Here is a 14096-nt window from a genome sequence, read left to right as displayed (position 1 = left end):
AAATGTTACGGTAGAGGGATCGATTCCCTTTAATTTGAGGTATGACTCGCCCCATTAACCCTTTTGGTGGGGACGAAAGTTAAAATATTGTAAAATTTTTATTTTGAAAAAATCGTCAAAAATCTAATTTTCCACTTTTTAAAAATGTACTTAAATGTTACGGTAGAGGGATCGATTCCCTTTAATTTGAGGTATGAGTCGCCCCATTAACCCTTTTGGTGGGGACGAAAGTTAAAATTTTGTAAAATTTTTATTTTAAAAAAATCGACAAAAATCGAATTTTCCACTTTTGGAAAATGTACATAAATGTTACGGTGCAGGGTTTGATTCCCTTTAATTTGAGGTATGACTCGCCCCATTAACCCTTTTGGTGGGGACGAAAGTTAAAATTTTGTAAAATTTTAATTTTGAAAAAATCGTCAAAAATCTAATTTTCCACTTTTTGAAAATCTACATAAATGTTACGGTAGAGGGATCGATTCGCTTTAATTTGAGGTATGACTCGCCCCATTAACCCTTTTTGTGGGGACGAAAGTTAAAATTTTGTAAAATTTTAATTTTGAAAAAATCGTCAAAAATCGATTTTTCCACTTTTTGAAAATGTACTTAAATGTTACGGTAGAGGGATCGATTCCCTTTAATTTGAGGTATGACTCGCCTCATTAACCCTTTTGGTGGGGACGAAAGTTAAAATTTTGTAAAATTTTAGTTTTGAAAAAATCTACAAAAATCAAATTTTCCACTTTTGGAAAATGTACATAAATGTTACGGTGCAGGGTTTGATTCCCTTTAATTTGAGGTATGACTCGCTCCATTAACCCTTTTGGTGGGGACGAAAGTTAAAATATTGTAAAATTTTTATTTTGAAAAAATCGACAAAAATCGGAAAAATTATTTTTTGAAAATATACTTAAATGTTACGGTAGAGGGATCGATTCCCTTTAATTTGAGGTATGACTCGCCCCATTAACCCTTTTGGTGGGGACGAAAGTTAAAATATTGCAATATTTTAATTTTGAAAAAATCGTTAAAAATCAAATTTTCCACTTTTTGACAATGTGATTAAATGTTACGGTAAGGGGATCGATTCCCTTTAATTTGAGGTATGACCCGCCCCATTAACCCTTTTGGTGGGGACGAAAGTTAAAATATTGCAATATTTTAATTTTGAAAAAATCGACAAAAATCGAATTTTCCACTTTTTGACAATGTAATTAAATGTTACGGTAGAGGGATCGATTCCCTTTAATTTGAGGTATGGCTCGCCCCATTAACCCTTTTGGTGGGGACGAAAGTTAAAATTTTGTAAAATTTTTATTTTGAAAAAATCGACAAAAATCGAAAAAGCAGCATTTCATGGAGGAAAAACTTAAGGTTTTCGAATAATTCTTCAACTACTATGAAAAGGGTGTTAAAAGTCAAAACATGACGATTTTTAAAGATGTACATTTAAAGATAAGGGTAGGGGATAAATTTCCTGTCATTTGAGGTTTTTAATTATTTTAAAAATAATAATTTTGCTAGAAATGCGGGGAAAATACAAAAACATATTTGGAAATATGTCAAATTTGTGTTTTACCCATATTTTTCAACTACGTGAGACATATCTGCAAATATGTAATGACGTAACTCTTTACGTCATTACATATTTAACTCGGCATATTTATCTTCACTCACTTAGTTTTGCATAGATTTTATAAACATTTATGTAGAGGATAATAAATCGAAATATTTTTGAAAAGTATGTTGCATAAATAATTTTAGAACTTAGATTTTAAACTTAAAAAGAATGCATTGATCAATGCAAGTTTTACACTTTGATAATAGTAATAGGAATATTTTTTAAAGACATTTGAACTATAAAAGTAGGGATTTATTTTGCAGCATAAGTATGCAATCTTTTCTTCAATGGTTCCGGTCGAATTTCGGCCGCGGGGCGAACTCTAGTTTTATTTAATTTCTATGTGATTAAATGAATCTTGCATTTTATTATTTTTTATATTCGCGTTTTTGTCAATTCTTTTACAGTCTCAAAATTTATATCAAAAATATTTAATATAGGTATCAAACTTTTACATTTGTCATTGACATTTCTAAAACGTGCAATTATTTTCAAATTAAAATATTTTCCCCCACCTTTTTATACCAAATGTGCAAAAAATTAAAAATTTTCTTTTTTAAAAAAATATTATAGTTTAAAGTTTTCAAAAAAACATGTTTTAAGTATTTAAATATATTCAAACTTTCCGCATTTAACTTATACACATTAAACAGTGCATTTCGCAGAAAAATTTTTAATTTGGTCATTTAGTTAGCCGTTTAAATACCATTTTTTCCATTTTCCAAAAAAATATGCTTTTATTCGGAAATCGCGAAAATTTTGAAATGGATGTTCTTGATTTACATATTATTCAATGGCACTTTGAAGGAGCTTTCATATGATACCCCATTCGTTAATAGTTTCTATTAATTAAGGTTAAAAATCCCGTTAACCCACTATGAACTTTCATTTAGCGATGGCGTAAAAGTTTGACCTAACAGCGAAAAATGCTTCGGGGGTTTGAATACACTAATGGCATACTTTCATTTTGTGAAGGAATTTTTCGCCCCCCAAAAATAGTGTTGCATAGTGTTATATTTTAAGATTTTTTCACGATCGGTTTATAATATGGGTGCGATCGGTCCCATGAAAGTTTCCCTTCCGAAAATCTCTTTAACACACATTACTTATTACTAAATTGCGATAGATACAAAATTTGACTGAAATACAGCTTTTATATACAGAAATGTTGCTTAAAGATTTTTTTACGATCGGTCCATAATCGGTCATATCTCCCATACTAGGTCCTGCCCCGAAAATTTAAATTTCCTCAAATCTTCCACACAAATTATTAAATATCGCTAAATCATATCTTAGGGTGCTTTAAAAATATTAAAGAAAATGGGGTTTGTAATGTTCAATAAATCTTGCATTTGTAACAGATTTAAGCTGTTTAAATCTTGGGGTTTTCCTATTTAAGACATGAGAAAACTTATTTTTACAAATATTTGATCAATTAAAAAAGTATTAATATAAAAGTAGCTGGTGGAGGGTATTTAAGATTCGGCTCAGCCGAATATAGCACTCTAACTTCTTTCTTTATACAAGTATGTTCAAAAACTGATTTTCTGGAGGATGCTGCATCGAAAAATTTAGTGGAAGGATTTATGTTTATATAAAAGTTATTTATGATATTAATATTAAGAGGAGATTTATGGAATTCAAGTCATTTTCTGAAGGAGGGTTTGAATGGAAACTAGGGTCGAATAAGACCGTATTGTCTAAAGAATCAGCAGTATCACTAAAGATTACAGCAAACTAATTTATACCGATTTTTGTATTGATTTGAATGGGAACTAGGGTCAGATAAGGTCCGATATCTGACAATAGTCCCCATTCAAATCCTCCTTAAGCAAACGCCTTTAATTCCATAATTCTTTTAATTACATCAATATCATGATGAAATTCAGCATAAATAACTTTTATATAAATCTAAATCCTTCCACCAAATTGTATGAGGATCGGCCCATTTTTAGCCCATTCCCCATTAAATAAAAATTTCGGAAAACCAGTGTTGAACAAGTTTTGTATTTAGAAACAGATCAATAACGTCGTCATTGATTTTAAAAACAAATTTGCGTTTTTCTCATGAATAGACATGGGTTTCTAATTAATTAATAAATAGTACGGTTCCTATATAAAATACTTTCAAAAAACATCTCCAAACTTGGACAACGCACAGTAGGAAATGGTAGAATAGAAGCTGATCATAAATACTTTTTATAAAATGTTAAATATTGACATATTTTTTTTATAGTAAAGCTAAGACATTCCTTCACGAAAGGTAGTCATCTTGTCGCGATGTGAAGGCTTAAGTGCAATGAATCCTATGGGCCATGCTGACGGAGTCAGCTCTGCCCAAGCTGGCTGGCTCCAAGGGGTCACCCTTGTCAGACGGGCCATAGGACGAGCACGAAACTAAGAACTACCCCTCCCAACTGACAGATGTCTGTTTCCCATATTGGGCGGTCTGTCAGTACCCGCTCTATCGATTGTTTTTCCTATCACTGAGATAGGGCAATCGATAGAGCAGTCCGATTGAATCCTTAAAGGATTCATGCACTTAAATGTGCAGTCCGAAACCCATCAAGCGTCTGTTCCATATTGGGCGGCTTGATGGTCTGTTTGATCCCAGAGGGACGGCAGTTTTTGTGTCCTGGCAGTAGGTGAAAAATGCAAATCTCCCCCCCCCCCCAAATGATGTCTGAAGAAGAAAAATGCCCCTCGTATCCGGTTCGGGGCTTGACAATACCCGGAGACCCTATTCCCACAGCGGCGACACCGGGCTGTGGTGAATCGAATGTTACTGGCATCCGAGTTAGACAGGTGGTAGCACCGGGCCTGTCTAATTCGCAAGTTACTGGAGCAACAACAACAACAACAATAAAACCCGCAAGCAGCCGGCCCAAGCTGGCTGCTTGTAAACCAATCCCTCCCACCAAACCTTCAGTTGTGGGAAAGGTCCCAAGCGGTGAGGTACCTCTGCCCGTTGTGGCAAGTACCTCTGCAGCCGCGAGAGCAGCCCTAGCTGATCAAAAGTCAGCCTCTTCCCTGCCTTCGGGTGACAAAAATGTCTCCCATGTGCCACCTTGTGCAAGAGAGGAATCGTCGACCCCGATGTCGGGTTCCTCATCCGCACCTCCCCCCACGCTGGAAAAGTCGTCGAACTCGATGTCGGGCTCTTCCAGCGTACCAGCAGATTCCCAACGGCACAAAACCCCTTCCCGTAGGGCTTTTGCACATCGGCGCGCCGCCGAGCGCATTGTTGAGCGACATGGCGCCAAGCCCAACAATGTATTGTCCAAGGACGAGAAATCGTCTCTTGAATGGGCCAAAAGTATCCTGGCTAGACAACAGGACTCAAATCCTCCAGCCAAAGCAGAAGTGACGAAGTCTGCTGCTGAGGCGCCTAAACGGCAAAGATCAGAGGAAGAGTCCCCTTCGTTGTCAACCATCCAGCCGACGACTAAACGTCCAAAGAAGGCGCAAACTGTCGTCGTTAATAGGCCTTTCAGTGAGGTTGCCAAAAATCCACTGGTAAGGGCTATTATCGACAGGAGCAATAGTGACGGGGCCATCTCTCAAGATAAATGGGGGATCATCCGTCAACGAATGCTAGGGGTGTACTGGAAAATCCTTAAGGAAAATCCAGGACCCGCCCCCCAAAATGATGACGCTGGCTGGTTCCAGGGTCATATAAAACTGCTGGCTTGTTCGAATGAGCGCTCTGCGTTACTTCTCAAGCTAGCGATTGAGTCCCTTGGGGAAGTGTGGCCAGGTGCTATGTTGGACGTGGTCCCGGTATGTGAAATTCCTCGCAGACTCCTCTCCGTACCTACCGCAGTGACGACAAACGCAACGCCGCTGCCTCGAAGGTTAAGCTAGAGGTTCCGCCCAAGAAGGACGATGATAACATCGACGATCCCGCTGTTTCAGAAGGCGGGGAGAACTCTCAATCGACCACAGGTCAATTGGGAGAACTCCTCGGCGATCTGAAAGTGGCGGAGGACGACGACACCCTTTCGGATACTGATCCGGAAGATGTCGACGTAACCGTCGTCTACGATCCTGACTTAGGAGATGGTGAAGGTATTGCAGATTAACCTTCACCACTCCAAAGCAGCATCTGCTGCCCTCCTCCTCCGTTTAGCTGAAAGAGGGGAGGAGCTAATCCTGGTCCAGGAACCGTGGACCCACCATGGTAAAGTTCGTGGACTCTCGCTTAGAGGCTATAAGCTTCTTCATGCTAACTGTTCAGGTAATATAAGATCCTGCATTCTGGCTAAGAGCCATTTAAACATCTTTATCCTGTCTGATTACAGCGACGAAGATACTGTTGCGGCTGCTTGGGAGTCTGGTAACTCAAACATCTGGCTTCTAAGTAGCTATATGGCACACGACCATGGCGACCAGCCACCAAATCGCCTGGTGAGGGAAATTGTGTGTGAGGCAGATAGGCGACACATTCCGCTTCTCATGGGTGCAGATGCAAATGCGCACCACACGGTCTGGGGAAGCTCAGACATTAACTCAAGAGGTGAGTCTCTTTTAGATTTTCTATTAGATAATAACCTAGTAGTAGTAAATAGAGGTTCAGAACCCACTTTCATAGTTGCAAATAGAAAGGAGGTACTGGATATAACGGTTGTGAATGCAAACCATATTGACCTAGTTCAGGGTTGGAAGGTCTCAAAAGAATGCTCCTTCTCTGATCACTGCTATATAGAATTCGAAATAGTGGTTCAGGCAAAGATTATAAAACCATTTCTCAATAGGAGAAAGACGAACTGGGAGGTACATAAAGCGACCTTGACTGATATTCTTCCTACTGCTCCGACGATAGAGAGTAGAAGTGACATTGATTTAGCCGTTAGCTGGATCTCAAGCTCTATTAGTGTAGCCACAAAAAGGGCTTGTAGATTATCAAATGGTATGCTTAAGGGCAAACCCCCTTGGTGGGATCCCGAAATTGCGAAAACTCGAAGGTTATGTCGTAAATTATTTAACGAGGCAAAGAGATCTGGTAACTGGTCTCTTTATAAGTCAAAAGTTAATGAATTTAAAAATCAGGTACGAAGTGCGAAACGTAGCTCCTGGAGAAAATTCTGTAGTTCTATAGAAAATTCGTCAGATACGAGTCGTCTTCGTAAGATCCTGTCTAAATCTCCTTCCGTCCCAAGCTATATACAAAAAGCGGACGGAAATTGGACTGCAGGTAGTCAAGAGACACTTGAGCTTCTCTTGAATACTCACTTTCCTGGTTGTATCCCAACTGGTGAATCAATTGCAGATAATCAGCACGGTATTCAACTAGATAATACTGCTGAAGATGTTATGATAGATGATGACATCATTCGCTGGGCAATAAGGAGTTTTGACACCTATAAATCTCCGGGCCCTGATGGCATTATTCCAGCGGATCTACAAAATAATTTAGATCGTATCATTCCCTGGCTAAGTAATATTTATAAGGCCTGTTTATACTGGTCCTACATACCTGTACAGTGGACCAGGTGTAACGTGATCTTTATCCCAAAAGGGGGAAAGACATCTCACACCAAGGCAAAAGACTTCAGACCCATCAGTCTGGCGTCATTCTTGCTTAAAACTCTGGAGAGGATAATTGATATCAATGTCAGGATATCTATTGACAAATCTCTACTCTCAAACTCTCAACATGCATACATGAAAGGTAAATCTGTTGAGACGGCTTTACATTCCCTGGTTGGGTACATTGAAAAGTACATGAGCTATGGAAACTTCACTCTGGTTGCCTTTCTCGATATTGAGGGCGCTTTTAATAACGTCAGATCCTCACCTATCTGTCAATCCCTCTCACAGATGGGTGTGGAACGATCCATTGTGAGTTTTGTAAAGAACTTGCTATCTGAACGGACTATTGTATCTTCACTGGGTGATACAACAATCTGTAAAAAAGCCATCCGGGGCACTCCTCAAGGAGGGGTGTTGTCCCCTATTCTTTGGAATATGGCAATAAATGAACTATTGGTCAAACTTGACTCACTAGGTTTTAAGACGGTTGCCTACGCTGACGATGTTGCAGTAGCGGTAACTGGTACGCATCTTGAGACTCTGTCTCAGAGATTGGAAGAAGCGCTGAAGATAATAAGCTCATGGAGTGTTAAATGCGGTCTCAGCGTAAACCCAGGAAAAACGGAACTAGTATTGTTCACAAATAAATACAAAATTCCTCAATTCTCCCTTCCACGCCTCAACGGTGAGGTTCTCACACTGTCGGATAGCGCAAAATACTTAGGTGTTATTCTCGACAGAAAATTGTCTTGGAGCTTGAATATCATCTCCAGATCTTCCAAAGCCATTACGGCGTTATACGTTTGTAGAAAGGCTATTGGCCTGCATTGGGGTATCAACCCAGGAAATGTGAATTGGCTATATGAGGCGGTGATTAAACCGATAATGATGTATGGTGTAATTGTCTGGTGGCATGCACTTGACAGAATATCTAACAGAAACATTCTTACTAAAGTTATGAGACAATCTGCTCTTCTCATAACAGGTGTACTTAGGACTACGCCCAGTAAAGCGTTGTTTGCCATGCTGAACTGGCTGCCTGTGGATCTTCTTGCTAAACAACTGGCAATGAATACTGCAGCCAGACTAAGTATTACGAATAGATGGAACTACGGTTCCAGAGGTCATGCAAAGATTGTAGATCTTGTACCAAACCTACATCAAGCTATTGACTACCATATTCCGGAACCGTGCATATCGAGGAACTTCCGGTATAGTTTAATCTGCGATTATAATGAATTAGCACCTGAAAGTGTTGGAAGCTTTAATGTATATACAGATGGCTCAAAAACAACTAAAGGTGTCGGCGGGGGCATATTCATTGAAGAATTCGGGACGAAAATCTCTTTCCGACTCAACGACGAATGTACTATTTTGCAGGCTGAAATCTCAGCTATAAAAAGGGCTTCAAATTGGCTTAGGTACTATCGGATATCCAACAGAGATATCAGAATTTATACCGACAGTCAAGCCGCTATCAAATCCCTGATAGGTGTGTATTCTACATCAAAACTTGTCCAAGAATGCCGGGCGTCTCTAAACGAGATGGCGAGATATTCAAGAATTACCCTTATTTGGGTCAAAGGACACGGGGAAACAATTGGCAATAATACTGCTGACATTCTGGCAAAAGCCGGCACGAGGATGACCATACTGGATATTGACCAGTTCTGTGGTGTCCCTTAGCGGTCATCAAGAAGCAAATACTTGATTACTGCTTCAATTCAGCTCAGGAGCGATGGTCTCAGGAGCACACTTGCTCGATCGCTAGGTTACTGTGGCGTCGTATGGATTCTCATAAAACATCCTACATTTTAGGGCTAAACAGAATATATCTGAGCGCTTTGTTATCAGTTCTTACAGGTCATTCAAAGTTTGGAAACCACGCTAGACGTATTGGTATTCCATATAATGACTTTTGTAGGAGCTGTCAAAATGAAGAAGAAGAGGAAACTATTACTCATTTTCTGTGTAACTGCCCGGCCCTGGAATCGCTCCGTCATCAGGCGCTGGGTTCGTCTCACTTTTCTGATCTATCTGATCTGTCAGCTATTCAACCTGAGTGTATACTAGCATTCTTGAAATTGTCGAAGTGGGTGTGTAACTAAATACACACTATGATTTTTCTGGTAATAGAGTCTTAACTTCTTCGCTATTCTATACTCATCATTCTACTTTCTATATCTGTTTCTTCACTACTTTCTTTATTACTACTCTTCCCCTTCCAAATGTTTTCCCTTATCTTTTCTCTTTACAGACGTTACAAAGGGACCGAATAGGACCCAAGTATAGACTTACTCGTGTTAGTAAGCAGTCTGAAAAACCTAACCTAACCTAACCTAACATTATGTAATATAATATAAAAATATTGGAGAAATCTAGCTGGCATAACTATCCTAAAGTATGGATCAAATGTGAAGGATTTCAAATACAATATTTTTGTGCTTTAAAATAGCCATATTTAAGGTCATTATTTTCGATTATATAGCATTTGCCGGAAAATATTTTAATTAATATTAGATAGACTATTTTGTTTAGATATTTATTAAGTCATGATCTTTAAATAATAAGATTATAAACTGCTCTTAATATTTGCATATTTTGTATTTAATGTTCTATTTAAGAAGTATTAAGTTTTTGGTGAAGTATACGTTTTAAGATCCCCTTATCTCCGCATTAAAATTAAGATAAAATGAAAGCTTAATGTATTATGTATAAAGCGGTCTGCGGCTGCAGTCAGGGGAAATAAAAACCCTTTAGAAGCCACAAATTTATTTTTAAAATTTAATATATATTATATTTTATATATCGATATCTATGGTATTTTAGTCCAATTAAATAAAGCCAATTCAAGAGAATATTTGTATAGTATGCAAATATGCAATTTCGGTCCACGTTTTCTCATAAGCCCCATAACTGGTTTAGAAATACCAGTATATCATTGATTTTCCACATAAACAAGTTTTATATGAAGCAAAATCTCTCTACCAAATTTTACGAGGATCACGCCATAATTGATCCTACCCGCCCCGATAAAAGTCCCCTTTATAAAATGACTTTTACGATCATAATTGATTTAAAAATAGGAATACAGCGACGAAATTCGACTAAAACAAGTTTCGTACAAGTTAAAATTTCTCTATATAAGGTCTCCTTAAGAAAATGTGTAATTACAGCCTTAAAATTACGAGTACAGCGATGAAACTCAACAAAAACAAGATTTGTATGAACGAAATCGTTCTACAAAATTTTACTAGGATCACCACATAAGGTCTCCAACAAAAAATAACTCTAAAGTTCATTATTGGCTTAAAAATACGAGTACAGCTATAAAATTCAACATAAACAAGTTTTGTACGAGCCAAAATCTCTCTACAAAATTTTATAAGGATCGGTCGATAATTGACCCTACCTTCTCAGGAAAATCAAAAAAAAACATACATTACGATATACTGAAGCTTTTTAAGGAACCTGAACATATCAATTATCTCCATGAGAAATAAATTTTAAAAAGTATACTTACCCAGCAAAAACTCGGTAATGCTGGTACTTACATAACCACTTGCTTATTAGTGACTACTACTTACCGCCTGAATTACTTTTAAGAATACTTATAATGACTTATATATGGTCAAATAAGTAAGTACTTAATTTTGAGTTTTTCACACACACACAGAAAGCTTTTCTGTGAAAACCATTATTGGACACGCAATAAAATAAGTCAGTAGTGCTGTTGTAAGATACCTAACGAAACAACAAGAATCCCTGCCTTATTCTGTGTGAACAATTTTTTTTTGTTTAAAACAAAACAACATTTTAACTCCTTATTTATAAGTACTTATATAAATAGTGATTTGTAAGAGAACGTGGTAAGTACTTGCCTACAATGTCATGACCGTGTTAAAATAATGAGTTAAAATGCTACTGAATAAGTAGTAAAAAGCTTTTAACTCATTACTTTTCAATATAAGTTTTTGCTGGGTAATGGTAGGCTTTTATTTATTCACAATTCATTTATATGTATAAAATATATTTAGATAAAACTTTTTTCTATATAAGTGGTTAATAATATCTATTGTTCATTAATTCATTACATTCGAAAAGAAATACAGGTACAAAACTTTTGTTCAAACTGTTGTAACAAAAATATTAAATTTCAAACATATATTACCAAGCAACCATTTACCATTTATCTCTAACAGATAAAAAGTTACAGATTTATGATCAGAAAACTAAAATAAGAAATATGTTTGCTGACGAAATTCCCACATATCTCTCCAGGTTACTTAAACGTTATATATGAAATTTAAAATCGGTTCAGATTCAACTAAGTTAAGTTCTTAAAGGTAGAAAAAACCGGGTTTTTACCCGTAACTCAAGATTTTGGAGATGTTTGGCAAATTTTAAAAACATATTCATGTTCTACTCTGATCCACCTTTCAGAAAAATAGTATCACTTCCCAGGTATTTATTTTTGTTGCATAGTGTTATGTGTTTTGTTGTTGTTGTTTACAATTTCTGTCTGAGCATGAATAAAAAATCTAAATTTTTGATAAAATTTTGGCGTCATTAAAAAACTTCCACGAAAAACCTCCCCAAAACAAAAATGAAATAATTCCCCAGGAGCTGCGAATTATGGCCCCAGGTAAAATGGCCCCAAAATATATTTTTTTTTTTTTATATTTTCCTTTTGGGCTAATTTTCTTTCTTAAATTTTGTAAAATACGTGAATATTAAAAAATTAAAAAGGGACCTAAAAAACCATATAATAATTAGGGGTGATCTTTCATAATTACTATTTATTAATAATTTATAAATATTCAAAACATTATCGCGCGATATTTTATACATAAAATACAACAAATATTATTACATAAAATATTTTTTTATTAAATCACGCGATTTTATAAACAAATTTGAGATAATCTTGGGTTTATTCAGCAATTTCGATGCATGTTGGATTTTAGAAATTTCAAGTCCATTGTTCAAAAAAGGTTTCGATAAGCACTTTATATAACAGGCGTTATAATATTATGCTTTTTGTATAAGCTGATAATTGTGACATGTTTTATAAAGATTATTGGATATGCTGCAATGTCTTTGGTAATTTGGTATGTTAAATATACTTTATTATACACATAGTTTGAAAATTATATAAGATATTTTCGCGAAATGAGAGTTAATTTATGAACAAAATCGAACATTTTCCAAACAGCATAAACTTGGTAAGCAACATAATTATAAATGAAATTATTTTTGTGCAGTAACATGGTAAGCCACTTTAAATTCAAAAAATTATATCTCTCGAGATTTTGGCCAAAATAATTTTTTCTTAGTAGAATGATACTTGTCTTACCTTGTTATATCACAACAAGATAAAAAATTATCAATTCCGCTTTTATCTTCATCATTATAAAGGACTTTGTTAAAAAGTGTAAAAAATATATGTGGCATATAGAGTTGAAATAAAATGAAAATGAAGGGCATGACTCTTATATCGCCAATTTACCATAACATCTAAAAATCTTTTTAGGGACAATAGATATGGTTCCTAGCAACTCAAAAGCACATAAAAACGAATTATGATGGTGGGTGGCTTATCGAGTTACTGCATAAGCCCTTCAATTATAAATTAGTTTATTAAAATTTAAAAAATACTTACTTTTTCATGTTCTTTATTCATTTTCTTTTATTTATTTTTTTTAAAAAATTTTATTTCAAAGCAAAAGAGCTGTTTTGTTTATGTTTGTCATACGAAAATAGAGCACGCTCTAATCGAAAAATTACATATGTATTTCCACATGTATTATACATATGCAATTTTTCATATGTATCAGACGATATGTACAACTTTTACAGATGGAAATTTTGACAGTACATATGGGCATTTCCATCGTGACGAAAGTGACGGTCGTACGTTTTAAAGAGATGAAAAATATATATACATACAGTGAATCAACTAAGTTTTTTGCCTACCTTTTTTTAAGAGAATTTTGTTTTTTGTACATAAATAAAATTCAAAAAACAGGTAAAAAGTAAATTTATGTTTTCCAATTGAAAATAGAGATTGTGTATAATGGGAAAACCAAGAAAAATATATTAAAATAAAAATTTTAGTGCATTTGTTATTGCATTTTATTATTTTTCATCAGAATTTGCACGTCAATAAAGTATTTTGCATATTGAAATTTCCAGTTAATTTCGTTGGGTTTTTCAAATTATTTTTTAATTGCTTTTGGAATTTATTGTTTTATTGTTAAAAGGACACGTGTTAAGTATTTTTCAATTGTAATTTTAAAAAATCATATCCTTATTGTGTCAAACTGTGTAGTTATTTGCGTTAAAAATGTTTAAAGGACAATTCCAATATAAAAAATTAGTTTAGATCAATGAAATTCAATTATGAGATGTTTAATCAATCATTAAAAAATATAAAATATAGAAATTGATGAAATAACACAAAGAATATTTAAAAAAACGCACTGAGTTGTCTTTAAAAATCTTTAACTGCCAAAGGAGAGCGACTTGTATCCAAGCAAGAACCATTGAAGTCCTCATTTATCTTCTCCAAAGTCCATATACGAAATTAAAAGAACACTATGTTTAAATTTAGACCCCTAAACAGACCTTAGGTTGCTTGGAAACAATATAAAGTGAATTATCGTGTGGTACGGGAAAAATACTTAATACTTATTTACAAATAGAGGCGGTTCTCATCACCTAAGATCCACAAAAGCAATATTTTTCAGCTAAAACATACACTTATATATAGTTAGAACCCAAATCAAGAATAACTATCCAAATCCAGCTACGCCTACTGTATTTTATTCATAAAATAATGCATTCAAAATATGAGGTAGAATATCAAAATTCTAGCATGTAATAGTTCTATAATGGTATACGGTGATATCCCCATACTTAGAGTGGCTAGGGTGGTACTTAG

The 14096-nt window shown here is 35.4% G+C and overlaps 2 protein-coding genes across 2 annotated transcripts in view; one reads left to right on the top strand and one right to left on the bottom strand.

Moving 5' to 3' along the window:
- The window catches only part of LOC119616053 (unconventional myosin-VIIa-like), a gene marked incomplete at its 3' end in the record, with an annotated part of 359052 nt that overhangs the window by 341182 nt on the left and 3774 nt on the right, over positions 1-14096 (bottom strand). The gene's annotated exons all lie outside the window — the stretch shown is intronic.
- LOC119616054 overlaps positions 3894-14096 on the top strand; it is a 181287-nt gene continuing 171084 nt past the window's right edge. Inside the window, exons 1-2 of the mRNA XM_037972201.1 lie at positions 3894-5858; positions 5923-6137. Coding sequence (XP_037828129.1) covers positions 4274-5485 — 1212 coding nt within the window. The 5' untranslated portion in view covers positions 3894-4273 and the 3' untranslated portion in view covers positions 5486-5858; positions 5923-6137. The remainder of the gene's footprint in view (positions 5859-5922; positions 6138-14096) is intronic.

Source organism: Lucilia sericata, unplaced genomic scaffold, assembly GCF_015586225.1.
Source record: "Lucilia sericata isolate MDLA Ls3-8-SP2 unplaced genomic scaffold, ASM1558622v1 Contig000054F_arrow, whole genome shotgun sequence".
Classification (NCBI taxonomy): domain Eukaryota; kingdom Metazoa; phylum Arthropoda; class Insecta; order Diptera; family Calliphoridae; genus Lucilia; species Lucilia sericata.
Note: the sequence above shows the minus strand (reverse complement) of the source record. Positions and strands in the feature narration are given on the sequence as shown.